The following is a 17,871-nucleotide window of genomic DNA, read 5'->3' as shown; positions in this document are numbered from 1 at the left end:
ATAAAGTCTTGTTCATGTCACATGTAAAGTTGTCTGTGTCTCAAGCTCATATCTAAAGTCACTAATCATAGATTTTGACTACTTGCTCTTAATACTTGGTAAGAAAGACATTTCCCTTGCCCCGGAAATGTACATTTCTATTAATTAATTAATTAATAACCAAAATTGAGTGTTCACGGGATGAACCGAGTATTTGGTTGTAATGTTAATGTAGCTACATCAAGTTAACCCGATTAACTGATCCAAATATTCATAATCGATTATAACAAGTTATGATTGATTATTAATATTTCATAGAGCTGATTCGCTACCTAATGGTGGAAGAATATAGAGCTGATTCGCTACAGCATTTTACAAATAACACAGAATAAATATGTTCCTCTCTCACTTGGTTTTGCTTGCGTGTCCCCTCCGAGCACTATTGAGCTCTAAGTTGTTGTTTGTTTGTTTTTTGCGGAAAGAAAACACGTGCACTCACTTGTATGTTTGCCAGATTGCATAAATTAAGTATGACATATGGTGAAATGTTTCCAATTTGTGCAAGTATAAATCTCTGGTTGGGGTGCTGCATATATTATCTGGCAACACTGAACATTGTGGAAAGCTTGTGGATGCGCGATAGGTCCAAAAGCCAGATAAATGAATGATCTAATAAAAAATGTTCATGATAAATCAACCTGTGAGCAGTAGTTTGCCCTGATCTGCAATTGAGGGTGCTCTAAAGTTCGTTTGAGGGTGCTTAGCACCCTCAAGCACCCCCACAGAACTGGGACTGAATCGTGACAGGCCTAGTGTTCCGCATAGGAAAGAAAGTCATATGGGTTTGGAACGACATAAATGTGTGTAAATGATGACATAATTTTAATTTCTGGGTGAAAAAATACTACTAACTGTTGCTGTATTACTTGATAAAGTAGCAGGCATTTGAATGGTGCTGAACTGCAAGGGCTCTTTCATATGTGCATTATACATGCTTAAGGCCAGTCCTTGCAGTACTTTTTTTAACTCATCTTTGGTTTTCTAAAGAGTACACTCATAAAGGTAGGCAGAGGTGTATTGAAATTGATTGATGTATAGAAACTTAATTTCTCCCTGCCTTAGATATATGTTCTTCCATCATGTGTTGAAATATCACAAGGTTGATTATTGAGCTCCGACATGGAACATGTTATCAGCCCACACTGCTCTAGTCAGAGATTTACAGTATATTCCTAAACCAGGTCTTTATTGCTTCAGGAGCTCTGTTCCTTTTAACATAATCTGAACTTCATGTTATTAAATAGTGATGATTGCTAAGGTATGTGCTAAAGGGGCACCAACTTTGATATTGCATACCCTTTGGAGCCCCTGTGCTACGGACATGAGTATCTTAAATCGCACAACTTATTGGGTTGTGTGCGATTACTATTCCAAGTGGTCAGACTTAACATTTTTCTCTCAATTAATTAGTAAACGGGTTAAAAATCCCATGTACACTGAATATTTGTATTCTGTTGATTTGTATATCTATTACTTAATAGATAGTGAGATACAAATTATTATCTGAGATACTAAAGCAATGCAAATTATTATCTTATGAATCCAGATGTAATATACTTCTAAACACAAAAAATGGTCCAACGAATGCAGTCTCCCTGGATAGTGAGGTGGAACATTATTGCCATGTCATATTCTTATCACAGTTCCACAGAGTAGGTTCAAACCAGCAAATGTGTCATGGGAAAGCATCTGTTGTATATTCATGGAACTAAATTTCCTGAGACACTTTTACATTTCTATCATTATAAAAGTTGTTGGCAAATTTATCCAGCTCTTTGCAAGGCATTCAGACATAAATTCAGCGCCGTTCCACACTAAGTACATCCAATTTTTTTCCTGTTTTCCCAGAAAGAGCTGCTTGGCAGAGATTAGTGCAGTCCTATATCAGCCACAGCGTCTGCTCAAAATGTACCATAATATACACTGTCCTGAAATGAAAGACTAATTGAAACCACTGTGATCCAAAGCCAATAATTCTGATTGGCAAGTAGTCCTATATGATGAGACATAACTCTTCAGTTAGAGTAATAATGCTGCCAAGTGCTGAGAGTGCTCATGCAAATGAAAAGGCATGCTGGGTAACGGATAGGGCAGGACTAGAAATCTCCTGCTGTCTAAATCTATACTAAGTGTGGGATTGGATTGATCTGCTCAGAACTCCTGGGAATGAAGACTGCCCAGAGGCTGGATCTCTCATGCCAATGAAACAAAAAGTTTAGTTCATTTGATTCATCCGTGCCAGAGAGATAATAGCAGTTTTTTAAAGAGATATGTCTTTCCAAAATATTTGAAAGGGATAGCTTACTCAAAATTTTAAATGTTGTCTTAATTTACTCCCCCTCATGTTGTTCCAAATCCATATGACCTTTGTTTTCTTTCATAGAAAACAAACAGAGATGCCAAAATGTTATGACTGACAGCCTCAGTCACCATTCATTTCTCATTATCTCTTTTCATACAGTGAATGTGACTGAGGCTGTCAAGTCCCTAATATTCTGCCTAACATCAATCTTTTGTTTTACATGGACATTTGTACAGGTTTGGAACAACATGAGGGTGAGAAAATGGTGACAGAATCAAAATTTTGGGGTGAAATATCCCTTTAAAGTCAGAATATTCAGCATTTATAGCTGTAGGGCCGGATTGAATAGATTGTGAATAATGGCCGTTGCATGAGATTGGACACAGGCCTGAAAGAGAGTTTGTTAAATATGCTTAAATAGCTATCTGGCTGTTGGTTAAATAAAATAATTGTATTTATTTTTCTATTTGAAATTATGCGCACCGATACATTTTTCAGAATAAGACCAGGAACATACCTTAACAAAGTAAATGTGGACTTATATTGAATTGAGTGAGCGAGTGAGTGAGTGTGTGTGTGGGGGCATGTTTATGTGGTTTACGGGGACATTCTTTTTTTTCGTTTACAAACTGGTAATTACAAGGGTATTATGCTATAAATGTGGCTTGAGGACATTTCTAGTGTCCCCATAATTTAAATAGCTTAAAAAAACTATTAAACAGTGTTTTATTGAAAATATAAAAAGGCAGAAAGTTTTCTGTGAGGTTTACGGGGTTAGGTTAGGTTTAGGGGATAGAATCTATAGTTTGTATAGTATAAAAATCAGTATGTCTATGGAAAGTCCTCATAATGATAGGTAGACCAACGTTTGTGTGTGTGTGTGTGTGTGTGTGTGTGTGTGTGTGTGTGTGTGTATCCTGGGGTAAGAAATCTGACAGTATAACTTCATATGCATTACAGGCTACAGTTGAATTTTATTTATTTATTTATTTTTAAGCTGTTTACATGCTGTTGTAGTCAGGAACCATCTGCCAATGGTGAGTGAATTGAAGAAATATATCAGACATATATATTTATTTATGGCCATTACTGTAAATTGTATTTTGCATAATTTCTTTATTCTAAAATATGTTTTGCCGATTTGCCTTTTTGTTCTGTTTTTATCGATGCCACAATTGCTGTAATTGTAAGAAATGTCTCAATGACAGGCAGCAAATAATTTTTCCTTGCTTTGTTGTAATGGAGTCTTACGAATCATTAAATCAGTAATTATCTTCATTCCTGATATTTATGGTGGAATGTAACCCACTTTAATGGAAATAACCCAAAAATGCCAAGCTCATTTTTATTTACACTTGCAATGTAATTTTTATTTGGAATGGACTATTGTCTAGCTTTCTATTTGTTTATAATGAAGATTCGTTGTTACAAAAACCCTTTTGCTGAATGTGTTAACTAAGAAACATTGTAATTCTCTAAAAACAGTGACATAATTATCTATAAAAGAATTAGATTAATTTATTCATTACTTCAAATTACACCAATGAACAATGCACATCAAGAAACATTTTTTTTAACAATAAAGTGAGCAGTGTCTCTATTTAAACTGTATTTTCAGTTAGATAAACCATTTGAGAATTTGTTTGACCTTTTGAAAACTCCTTGTTAATTAAATTCCTGGTAAAACACTGAACTGTCAAAAGACTGAGGGATGCTGCTGTCAGTCAATCAGTGGTTACAACAGTAAATGTTTTGAACTGGCAGTCATTTGAGCATCCTTTTCTATCCTCATTACTTAAAACTTATGATGTGGACCCAAAAGAGCCAGGCCTGAGGCATAAACAGTGTTAAACTTTTCAAACGCTCTCTTTTGGTTTATTCCTGTATACAGAATATCTGTTATTGGGAAAATGGAGTGATGATAAGCTTTATATATATATTTATATATATAAATATACTGTATATGTACTGTATACTGTATATGTTGTTCCAAACTCTCAGCCAATCATGTAAATACCCTCCTGGTCCATCTTTAATTAGTCACCACCTAAGATGGCACACCCACAAATCACACATAGTCCATTCACTGATGCCTATTCATTCACTGTCTAATGCATTGTCTAGTACTTTTTTAATCTGGCAAGCTGTAATCTGATTGGCTGACTTTGCATCTTCTGGGAGTAACAGCACACAGGTTTTTTAATAGTTGGCCTGGACAATCTTATCACACTGAGAATTGGGCAACATGAGGTCAAAATTTCTGCTGCAGAAATTGGTCCTTGCTTACCAAAATTGGTCCTTGTATTTTTAGCTGTAAATGGTGTAATACAGTCAACAAAAATGCATATTTTATTAGCTCTACTCTCTAACCCTGAAACAAACACTTAGTGGAGTAAAAATAAAATTTTGAAGCAAAAATGCATCCTCAGAATCACCATTGTTGATAATCGTGATTACTTCCTGGTTTCCATGGGACCAGAAACTGTTTCAGAGGCTGCTTGCTCAACGTGCTATCAGTAGCTCCACAGGAACAGGTGATTAAATTAGAATTGATGTAAAAATGTCTAATGGGGGATTATGTTTAATAATAATAATAATTCCTTGCATTTATATAGCGCTTTTCTAGGCACTCAAAGCGCTTTACATAGTATAGGGGGAATCTCCTCAACCACCACCAGTGTGCAGCATCCACCTGGATGATGTGACGGCAGCCATAGTGCGCCAGAACGCCCACCACACACCAGCTATTGGTGGAGAGGAGAGAGTATAGTTATGTAGCCAATTCAGGGATGGAGATTAATACGATGCCATGGTAGATAGGGGCCAATGGGGGGTATTTGGCCAGGACACCGGGGTTACACCCCTACTCTTTACGAGAAGTGTCCTGGGATTTTTTAATGACCACAGAGAGTCAGGACCTCGGTTTAACATCTCATCCGAAGGATGGTGCCTTTTTTACAGTATAGTGTCCCCGTCACTATACTGGGGCATTAGGACCCACACAGACCGTAGGGTGAGCACCCCCTGCTGGCCTCCAGTTTGTCAGTAATCCGGCAGTTTGGGGTTTTATTCTTGGCTAGAATAAGCTGCAATGTGGACCAGACCTTTTTGCAATTTAGTCAAAGGTCTGATCAAACCATACTATGCTTTGATTTGTTATCCTCTTTTATTCTGCATTTAGAACATATTATCTCAGAGCATCAAACCCCTACACTGCAAGCCTTTGTCCAGATGACTCTCTGGTCCTGGCTGACCTAATGAAGTTCTGCCTGATTTGTTCTGGGGCAAAGGGCACAAGCGGAGCTTTTGGTCACCAGTGGATGCACATCCACCAGCTACAAAAACTAATTTCATCAAACACTGCCTACCCCATTCAAATTAGCAATGCTGTTACAACACTAATTAAAATGCCAAGAGGAAATTGTTCAGAGTGATTTGCATTTCATTTATCATATCTCAAATATGTCAGATGTACAAAGAATGACATTTCTAGCCAGCGCAATCTACAATGACAATCGTAATGGCTGTTATTATTGGCAATACTATGTTTATCAGGTGCATCGTCAAATGCTAAAATCTTTAAACATCGCTGCCATCTGATGCAATAGCAATGAATGAAAAGAGCAAAATTTCCTAAATTAATGTCTAATTGGCATTGTTACCTACCACACCCCTTTTCCTCATTCTAGCCAATGAGATAAATTCTGTCAAGAGTGGTTGGATCCAAAGTCTTTTTTAAAGTCTTTTTTTTCTACTCTGCAAGGCTCCTGGGCAGCTAGTGTATTTTTTATGGATACAAGTGGCATAAAAGTACAGCTCCTATTTACTTAAATGGGGACAGACCAAAATAGGCAGTGGTGGCTCAGCGGTTAAGGCTCAGGGTTACTGATCAGAAGGTCAGGGGTTCAAGCCCCAACACCACCAAGACACCACTGTTGGGCCCTTGAGCAAGGCCTTTGAACCTATCTGCTCCAGGGGTGCCGTATCATGGCTGATGCTGCACTCTGACCCCAGCTTAGCTGGGATATGTGAAAAATAAATAATTTCACCATGTATATGCAGAAATGTATGTATAATGTGTGACAATCGATCAATTTATTTATTTTTTATTAAATTTCCAAAACGATTTGTCAAGATTACGATCAAAGAAGATTTTTCAAATCAGTTGTAAAATCTGACTACAGTGTTTTATTAAATTGTGCTCCATTTTGCTAAAATAAAGTTAAAAAAAATCTGTTTTTCAGCATGGTAAAGCTTTCTCGAGTTGACTGACAGGTGTTGTCTGTATCTAAAAGCTGACTGATTCTTTTACCTGTAAAGCAGAACTTACTTATCTACATATGGGCATTCCAATTTCTCCCATTCATTTTAATACCAGTCAGTGTGAATCTCTTCAATAAAATCACGGACAAAAAACTTTGGTCGGTCGACCAAAAAAATAATTTTATTTAAAATATAAATAACATATAATTTTATTTTAAAAAAGTACCCAAAACATTCATGGTTCAGTCAGTACTGTTTATTTTTGTAAAAAATACTTTTTTCATTCAGTATCACTTTTAAAAACTATCGGCCGTTTTATCTGTTTGTCTTTCCAACTTAGTTATCAGCAAAATCCTATACCGACCGACCGACATGAAAAGCATGAGGTAAACGCTCTTTATTACCCTAAAACCAAGACAACGATCGCTTCACTTCTGGTGAGGTGTCTTTAATGTGTAACTAGGGCAAACTAGTGAATTGCAATGTCTTAAGCTTTTTTTTTTTACACTTCTATAAGATTCAGTGATATTATGTTTGTATTTTGCGCTGTTACGCTCATTTAAATTCTCCATGAGATACTCGTCTCATACACACACACACACACACACACACACACCGATCACTTGATGATTATCTAATCAAAATGACAAAAATACATATTACTGTGAGGATAAAACATGTATTACAATCAGATGCGTTTCTTTTGACTGCATGAAGATATTTTTCTCAAATCTCTCACTACCTTTAAATATACAACTTAGCTGGCTAAATATATAAACTAATGCGAATAGATGGTAATACATTTTATTGAAATATTTGGGTTGGACTTGCGTGTTTTTTGTCACATTGTTCTAACTACTTGAGGTTAGCTTTAATGTTAGCGTCCTCTCAGCCTTGTCTGCAAACATACTGCTGTTCTCTATTAATGCAGCATCTATTCAAGATATCAATTACTTTATAATGATATGACAACATGTACTGTATACATACCTTTTAGTTGCTGGTGTTTTAAATCTGCAGTGTTCTTCTGCATTCAACATGCCAAAACAACCACCACGAGACATCAGTGATAGTTTTTATTTCGCCTCTAGAAGCCGCTCTCATGCTGTATAACGACAGTGCGCCCTTCCCAGTAACAGCCCTGGACACAATGGGGAAAATTATCGGTGTGGATTTTTGCCGATAACGGATATTTCCAGTGCTATATATATCAGTGCTTTTTTGATGCAACTTTGCTGTTTGTCAGTCAAACAAAGTTGATAATATTGATACTGCAGTTATTGGCGACTCAACTCAGACACAATATTTGTGACTTGGATTTGGACTTGGACTTGAGTAGTGAGTTCTCTGACTCAACTCGGACTCGAGATCTAATGACTTAACTACAACACTGCTGCACGAGGATTCAATAATGATGGGGATAAAATATACTTTATTATAATAATGAAAATAATATGCTTAAATATGCAATGTAACTACTACAAAAAGTACATTTCAGAAGTCATATATTAGTAAACATGTCACAGTAACTTCACCTGACAACATAGATATATCCAGAGACTATTTAGCAGAGACAGGCCAATTTTATTTAAATAAATGGGAGAAATTGGAATGTCCAACCAAGAAGCTCTAGCGCCCAACGGTCAACGGATGTAGAAAGGAAGTCCCACCTTACAGGTAAAATAGCCAATCACCTTTTAGATTCAGACATCGCCTGTCAATCAACTCGCTAACATGCATTAGTTGTACAAGCCGGGAATATTGTATGTTTTAACGTAAAATGAGGTAAAGAAGCACAATTTATGATTCCAATGTTATCACATTTTATTGCTGATTTTAAATATGTTCTTTGATCGTAATCTTAATCAACCATTTTTTAGATTTCGGTGTTCCCCCATTCAAGTAGATAGTATGTCATTAATGGAAATAGCATGCGAAAGCGTTCCAAAGATGGCCGACAGTCGACTGACTTTGACAGATCTTGGATACATTTTGATCGGTTGGCACACAAGTAATGTTCGATTCATAAAAGCATGACAACCAATATAATCTTCAACAACCCTACCAGAAAACATATCCAAGCTTTATAGCAGGTAAAACATTTTGTCAAATGGATAATAGATATACATCCAGCCAGATTATAGTGATGCTGTCCTGATCTGTGTGACGGAACTGAACAGCATACTTTTCAGCCAGAACCGTTACAGCAGGTACTTCTTTTCTGTGTTTACAGACATGACGTAATGACGCAAGGATGAACAACATAAGCCAGCTATTTCGCTCATTTAATAATTTTTAAAGCTTATCATAGTGAATCGGGGTAAGGTAAGGACATTGATTTGAACACTGATTGTTTATGTAATCATTCAATAAAGGCAATATGTTAAAGGTGCACTCAGTTACTTTTTGTTTGTGTCATCTTGGACTTACAGTGGCACCTAGTGGTGTGGATGCAGCATCATTCAAAATCAGCAGTTTTCAGTTACAGATGTCATAGTAGAAATTCACTATTCACAATCAGCCATGATTCATTTAATCCAAGAGTAAAAGTGTCCAATAAAAAGACCGCTACTGAGATTAAGCCAGTAGTATTCAGCTGGTCATGTGATTCTACAAATGGCAGCCCCCATGAGGGCGCCCCTGCCCATGTAGAATAAAACAGCTTTTATAAGGTTACTGATCATGTGAGTGATCATGATTTTATACATATGTTTCAAAATTACAATTCATATCTTTAGGAGTAAAACTTTTAAAGGGGGAAAAAAATTAATGAGTGCACCTTTCATTTTTAACCAAAAATTCTTACGTAGTGCAGCTTTAAAAAAAGAAAAAGCTACTAATGAGAAGTACCCAATCACCCATTTTTCAAACAATGAAAATAACACATTTTAAACAACAGTAATATCAAATAAAGTGTTATTTTGTCATGTAGGCTAATCATTTAATTTATTTAATTTTGTATGTGTTTCTGTTGTGTAATTACCAAGTACAATACTTTGTCAATGTATTTTTTTAGAATAATTCTGCTTATGGAGCCTACTATAAGAACTAGGTACACTTATAGAGGGCAAAAACAGACTTCTGATTTTCCTTTGATTCACTTCTTCCACTTGCAATGTGGATAATTTTTCTAAATGACATGTAATCGCTCACTAATAAAACACTGGGAAAATGTCTGTTCAAGCCCTTTATCCTTGATTGTATCATAAGTTATTCGTTTCCTCTGTGAAATGAATTGATTGCAATAGTAGTTTAAAAACAGATTTTTCCTGAGAAAGAAATAAAAATGGAAGCTGTCTGCCTTTTGGCTTTTACATTAACACAAAAAACTTCATCACTGGAGCTAACTCACCTCATCAAGAGCTATGCTTCACATTTATTTCTTCCCACAAAACTTTTGCCAGACATTTTTAGAATCCAATACAAAATCAAATAAGAAAAGTTAAAAAGACATTATGTGATTGATTGACTCTGCAAGCTAATTTTGCATTGTTGTGTCTGGCCAGTGCTTGAAGATGGAGATGGTAAGAAACCAGGTACAGCTGGGAGATGGTCTCTGCCAAGACTATGGCAGCTGCTGTCAGCCCTGACATTTCAGTGATGGCTGTCCATCATTTCTTAATTGTCTTTCTGCCTAAAGCAGGGGCTGGCTAGCTAAACATCACTCTCTGTAATTACACCATAAGAGCAACTGGCATCAGACCGTACTGTTGTCAGAACACCTCTGGAGCATAGCAGTGTTTGTTTCAGAGGGGTAATGTGTTTGAAATGACTTTTCTGGGGTTTTTTTGTGTTTTTTTTTTAGGGTTCTGTCAACTGATTGAGTGCTATTGCCTTGAGAATCAGGCACTGATTCAGTGCAGGATATGGCTTCGCCATTGCTGTCTGTTTTGCAGAGTGAAAACTGGTGTGGCAGTATAATCACGCTTACTTCATACCTAATGGACTTCCAATATATGTGGAGTGTGTAATTGTTGTACTAGCAGGACCAAAATGTGCTAAATTTTGCCAGATTTGCAAAAATAATAATCGACGTCAAAAAAAGGTATCCCCCATATAATGCTATCTGCCATTGTTCTGAGCCCAATAGTGGCATGCACACTTCAAACAATAATAATAATAATACAAAAAGTGTTTAAACAAGTAAATAATAGTTGTATTATGTGCATGACTTCAGGAGACCTGGAAAGTAGTCACAAAGGCAGTCAAACAAAGTTGATAATATTAATACTGTATTGATACTGAAAGATTGGTATTATCTTTTTTAATATGATTATTTTAGTTTCAAATTGGTTCCCTACATGCACATCCCCAGTTCCATCAAAAAGGTAGTCCTGCCCCAAACACAAACCATTGGTTGACCCAGAAGTTGACATGTTGGACCACAGGTCCATTGTGTTCACACTCCTCAGTGCACATTTAAAACATTACATGGCTTACTAATTGTAGTCTTTGCATATTAAGCTGTGATAGAAAACATATTTTAACATAAAGAAATGGTACACTTCACCTATAAGACCAGTATTTGTGGTAACATCATGCTGACTTACTGAATCAACAGCTGTTCAAATGCGTGTTATAGCTTTTAAGTCTACAAGCTCATTTCTGGTAGTGTTCGATTCTGTGCAATTTAGCGCTCTGTCATAAAACTCATTTCTTTGACTCTGTGAGATTACTTTGTTCTTGTGCAAAACACCCAAAGCACTTGCTAAACCTCCTTTATATCATCCCTTACTGAGCCGTGCTTAATTTGTTTGGCTTTCCTTCTCTTTAAAGGTGTGGAAACGTTCTGGAGCCTGGTTCTACAAAGCCTTGCCCAAGCATATTCGTCCAATTAAGGATTCAATCCTAGATAACAGAAAGTCAGTAATAGAAAGAGGAGAGCAGCTGCCAGTGGCCAGGAGTGCCCCCATCACATACACTTGGGCTCAAAGCAAAGGTTAGATCTATATGTATTGTATTGTATTGTATTGTATTCCATTCTATAGATGTTTATGCTTAGGTTCTGTTGTGTTTTATAGTGTTCTGTTGAATGGAAGTTTATGTCTAAATTGTATTCGTTTCTGTTTTGTTCTCTTTTCATTTCACAAAATATTTAAATTAACAAACACAGTGCAAAAATAAGTTGGAATGATAATTTGAAAATAGAATAGTAATACAAACTCAAATAAAAATTTAAAACTATAATAAATTTGGCCTTAACCAACAGCTGAAAATCATGTTTTTTTCAAGGACAAACCTTTGCTGTTATGTACAATGTTAATATACACTATTCTGTTCTGTTCTATCCTATCCTATCCTATCCTATCCTATCCTATCCTATCCTATCCTATTCTATTCTGTTCTATCCTATCCTATTGTATTCTGTTCTATCCTATTCTTTTCTTTTCTATTCTGTTCTATTCTATCCTATTCTATTCTGTTCTATTCTATCCTATTCTGTTCTGTTCTATTCTATTCTGTTCTATTCTATCCTATTCTGTTCTATTATATTCTGCTCTGTTCTATTCTATCCTATCCTATTCTGTTCTGTTCTATTCTATTCTATCCGATTCTGTTCTATTCTATCCTATTCTGTTCTGTTCTGTTCTGTTCTATTCTATCCTATTCTATTCTATTCTGTTCTATTCTATTCTGTTCTATTTTATCCTATCCTATCCTATTCTGTTTTATTCTGTTCTGTTCTATATGGATGGAAGTTCTAAAACTAACAACCACAGTGTGAAATTGAAACTAAATTGGAATGACAAATTGAAAATCAAATTGCAATATAAAGTAAATTATAAATTTGACTATAAACTTTTACAACATTTTCTTTTATGTACACGTAAGTGGTTTTTAATACCAATTGGTATTGGTTTATTACCAATACTTTACTCCCCTATTCTGTCTCTAATTTGTCATTTTAGCAGTTATGTAATGTGCTAGTGAGACTATAAATCAAAATGTCATTTAGTTTATTAATCCACCCCTCAGACAGTACTGTACGTTAAATGGGATATCCCACTCTTTAGCAGAAAAGCCATTAATGAGTTCAGATATCTCAGTGATCCATTCAACCCTCCTCCCAGTAAACAACCACTCTTGCTGAAGCTGAAATGATACTAGCTGCAAGGCACAAGTTATGCTTAACCTTGCAGAAATACTCTTAAGGGAGGATGTAAATAAAATATACAATATGTAAAAATAAACTTGCCATTGCATGCATAAAACTGACCCATTTGCAGTGTGTGATAAGCTTACTTATCAGAAGAATTAGGCAGTAGAAGAACTGTACTACATGTTTCAAGTACTGTGATGTCTCCCAGTAAAATCTCACCAAGGATCAATCTGTTATCATTTTATTGCATATTATAAAGCTTTTGGACCATCAAAATTTACAGTCCGACACTTTCTCTTACATTCTTACCTCTGACATGCAAATATGATTTTCAGGGATGTTCATCAAACTCTCATATGGTAGGGTTCATTACTTGTATCAACTTGTATATAATATGTATCGGTGAAGCAGTTAATATTTGTAGGCATACAGACATCTGCAAATCATGTGGTGGATGTGAATTTTCTTTTTGTTTTAAAACCAGCTTTACAAGCAGATGTTGCTTTGTACCATCCAGAGCTAATAGACATAGACTAAAAGCCACAAAACCTCAGTTTTGATTTAATGGGATCTTTAAGCACTAAAGATCCCATTAAATCAAAACTGAGGTTTTGTGGCTTTTAGTCTATGTCTATTAGCTCTGAGGCCATCTACTCTATATTATATAATTATGTAAACTCCTAAAAGTTTACATAATTAACTTTTAGCAGAAATACACATTTTAAATGCACATATCTGAAACCTAGTGACGTTTACTTGTTAAAAAAGCTCTTTGATATGCCCCACGTAGACTTCATGTCTCAATATGAAATTTGCCAACACTAGAAAGAAAACTGTGCTCATCAGTAGTTTTCATTGGGCTTTAAAGAGTGAGAAGTGTAAAAAGTGCATCCTTGTAATGGATGACTGAATAACTGAGATCTTCAATAAATTATATAAATTCAGATCTACTTGTTTTGGGACTAACATAGAATAATACATCCATTCCAACTGCTACTATTATGTTTGAGCAAGTCGAAGGATTTTACTGCATGAAGCATTATTAAAATGCAAGTGTTCATTTAGGAACTGCCTCTGGATGGCCATGCAGTATAGGCAAAACTAAACCTACATTTGTGCAGTTATTTCTGGACACTTTATAATAACATCAGACTGGTCAATCTTGTTTTTAATTATTTATTGACTAAGCAAATTCAGACTAAGGGTCCGTAAGCTTGCCACAGATGTTGTATATAGAATTTAATTTGTATTGAATCTACAATGGTTCAAAATGTAGGATCCTTCATATCAGGTCTGGCCCGTGGGTTTGTGAGGCCCTAGGTGAAATCATGAAATCTGCCCTACCTGTGAATAAATTGTCATAACTATCCATTGAACCACTGCGCTGAATATCAACACTGAACATGATGTGTGGATATGTTTTCAGTGAAAGCTTAAAATAAGTGCTTTTTAGCTTGGTAGATGACAAATAACATGTCCAAGAACTTTTTTCCCCAACATGAAGATGTTAGGTTAAAATGTACATGAATAAGCTGCGCAAGTGTTATTGGAAGTGTTGTGCAAGTGTCTTCTGTCGACGTTATAATTTGGGGGCAAAGTCCAACCCAGCACCCCCTAGATCAAGCTCTGATATGAGGTCATTGAAACTACAAGTATTATTATTACAGTATACAACATAAGAAAATGCTGTTTAAAACCATTTTAGATGAAGAAAGTATGTGGACAATGCTTAAAGGTTTATATCAACTAACCCCATGTGTGTAAATGTTTATTCATTGCAACAAAATCAATCAATGGAAACAAAAAGTTGCCCTGAATATGTGCAAAAGTGAATAGAAGTTAAAACATCAGAGACAATTAGGTAGCAATAGCAATGTGGGTGGAAAAAAATGTAATAAAAATACAATTAAATGTTTTAAATATAAAAACTTAAAAAATGAGTGCCGTCAGTCGATTAATATATTTAATCGTGATTGATCACATGATTTTTCATAATTAATCGTTATTAATTACAGGGTTTGAAAGTGCTGAAATTTGACTATATATACTTTCCTGCTAAACTGCATCTAGTTCTTTCTTAGAAAAGAAAAGATTATTTAACAATTAACTTTTTTCAAATAAAGCATTCCATTGTATACAGATAGAAATGCACTAAAATAGCACCAATTCAAGATACATGAAATGTTTTCCAAATTCTAAGTGGGAGGTTGACTAATTGAAATATCTAGTCTGTAGTTTGGAGTTTCTTTGCTACAGCAATCGTGAAGCCTCATTCACATGATACCGATTTGAACTATATGTGAAAAATGCTTGCAGAGAACTTCTTGTTTTGCTTTTAGCGCTGACACTACGCCGTAAATGATACTTCAAATAAATTGCCTGGAACACGATGCTAGGGAAATGCTGGTGCTTCACTCAGTGGGTCGTGAAATGAGGCTTATCACATGTCCCATCTGGGTTTGTTTTGTGCAAAACATTATGGTTAAGAGGTCTTTTCTCCATCACTTAATCATTGCTCAAAATCACTGTTGAGTGTTTTGTGTGCGCGTCAGTGTAATGTCACTGAGAGGATATCATTGTCAGATTGGATTCCCATATCTCCATCTAGGCAAAGATTAATGGCTTAATTCCATTCCTAATTAACACACACACACACACACACACACACACACACACACGCACGCACGCACGCACGCACGCACACACACACACACACACACACACACACACACACACACTTCCACCACCACCAAAGTTAATGTGTTGCATCTATTGGATTAAGGCCAAGTTCCTTTATAATTGTACTTGAATAGTTGGAAGCCAGCTTTGAGTCCAAAGCAGTTGATTTATTGTGTTTTCTTATAACAAAAGTTGGCCAGCTTGTTTCACTAGTGATTAGACATGCAGATAATGTCATACTCAATTGGACATGCTGGTAAAACACTTCCCATCTCATATGCTCTAGGTGACATTAAAGAAGGAGAATGATGATATTTCAATGTTCTGCTCTGCTATTCTCTGCTCTAAATTGTGATCTTTATACAGTTACAGGGAAAGGTATGTGAATCCTTGGATTCACCCATAAATGTATAAAATCTGATCTGATCAACCAAGTAACAACAATAGACAAACACAGTCAGATTAGACAAATAACACAGAAACAATGCTGTTAAAGCAGGTTGCGTTTGTTATTTGACCAGATTTTATGACCAATTTATGACAATAAATTGTCCAGGACAATCCAAGGGTTCACATACTTTTGCCTGCAACTGTAAATACATTTTTATAAAGCATTAAAAAAAAGATTTGCTATAGAAGACACAAATCAACTTCAGTTCATTAAAGCTGCTTTAAAGGATTTCTGCCAATAATCTGAATTTCTCTTCACAGATAGTGTGATCATTAAGTCTTTAGCATCAAACAGGCTTCTTGCTGCAGAAACTACAGCAGATATATTCAGATATCTGGAACTCCAGCTGTTTATTTCTCCATCAACATTGATCCCTCTCTGGATTCTGCCTGCCTGAATCAGTTTGATACACCAGTGAATTAATGCTGGAGTGTTAATCAGGCTAAATGTATGTAAATTTGTGAAATAAGACTCATTGGAATTTCATGAAAATCCTGAACCTGGCAGCTATAACAGATTTGGGATGGTAATGTGCTGGTCGGACAGGTAACAAGCTCTTATTTAGAGATGTGATCAGAGGGGAATTTTAGACAGCAGCAAATCATGTTGTGTAACAGAAGAAAATAAATGTAAGACTTACCATGTTAGGCTTTTCGGTTCAAGGTGTACCATTTGATTTTATATATTTTTTTAAATTTCAGGTTGGTCACACTCAGAATGACAACATATTTGAGTTGTGTGATATAGAAAGACAAAAAAATATTTATTTTATTTTGTGAAACATGTTTAATGTGATGAACTACACCTGTGGTTTCACTGCTAGGACACTTGTGTGAACTTGAGGGGAACTGAATTCATACATCCACTAAATTGTCCTTTTGGCCTGTTGGTTAAAAATTGTGGGAAAAATTGCAAATATAAGTAAAGCAAGTTCTGATTAAAGGTATAGCTTCATGTGTTTGCAAATCCCACTTGGTTTAGTGTTGTGTATCTGATGCTATGAAAGTCAGTTTGTCCAAAATTGTCCAAATACTTTTTCTGGCCACTGCATTAGAAATTAAATGCTTAACAAAAATCATAGTTACAAATGTTTATCAGATTAAAAATAACCAGACCACAGTAGCAAGCTTTGCCATTTTGGGTAAGGCCTACATAAGGTCAAAATGATCTCTTAGATTTAAAATGATTAAAAAAGGGTTCTTCTTGGCTTGACAAAGAACCCTTTTACACCTGGTTTAAGATGCGTCTTTAGTGATCCAATCATATGTGGTCAGATGAGACACATCAGTGTTTGCACCTGGTCGCTCAAATGCATCTCCTGTGACCACTTGAGATTTGGTATGCCCAATTACCGATGCGCTCTAGGTCCTCGTGGTGGTGTAGTGACTCACATCAATCTGGGTGGCGGAGAATCTCAGTTGCCTCCGCGTCTGAGACAGTCAATCCGCTCATCTTATCCCGTGGCTTGCTGAGCGCGTTACCGTGGAGACATAGCGAATGTGGAGGCTTCATGCTATTCTCAGCAGCATCCAGACACAACTCACCACATGCCCCACCGAGAGCGAGAACCACATTATAGTGACCACGAGGTGGTTACCCCATTTGACTCTACCCTCCCTAGCAACTGAGCCAATTTGGTTGCTTAGGAGACCTGGCTTGAGTCACTCAGCTCACCCTGCATTCGAACTCGTGACTCCAGGGGTGGTACGTATCCGCCTTTTGAAACTGTCCAATCGGATGGTTATTTCCTATTAAAGCAGCTCGTAATTGGCAAAGTTTAAACTTTTGTTTTAGCGCAGCAGTGGATTGACATGTGAGGGGTGGTGCTTCACTGCTGTCCGGATTAGCGTTTACACCTCAAATGTGATTTGGTCACATGCGTTTTGACTACCTTTGTTTGTGGGTTTTTGTGATCAGATCACAAAACATTTTAGACCCCATTTAGACCTGTATTTACCTCTGTCCACATGTGATCAGATCAACAAACACATCTTAATACCATTTGTAAATGGGGTCAATGTGATTTTTATTGAAATA

The 17,871-nt window shown here is 36.2% G+C and overlaps 1 protein-coding gene across 3 annotated transcripts in view; it reads left to right on the top strand.

Annotated features, from left to right (window-relative positions):
* Positions 1–17,871, top strand: part of LOC127636418 (double C2-like domain-containing protein beta) — a 286,639-nt gene that overhangs the window by 45,211 nt on the left and 223,557 nt on the right. For all 3 annotated transcript variants that reach the window (XM_052116897.1, XM_052116905.1, XM_052116888.1), the window contains exon 6: positions 11,381–11,543. In XM_052116897.1, the coding sequence (XP_051972857.1) occupies positions 11,381–11,543 (163 nt within the window). The remainder of the gene's footprint in view (positions 1–11,380; positions 11,544–17,871) is intronic.

This window comes from Xyrauchen texanus, chromosome 4 (assembly GCF_025860055.1).
Source record: "Xyrauchen texanus isolate HMW12.3.18 chromosome 4, RBS_HiC_50CHRs, whole genome shotgun sequence".
Lineage (NCBI taxonomy): Eukaryota > Metazoa > Chordata > Actinopteri > Cypriniformes > Catostomidae > Xyrauchen > Xyrauchen texanus.
Note: the sequence above shows the minus strand (reverse complement) of the source record. Positions and strands in the feature narration are given on the sequence as shown.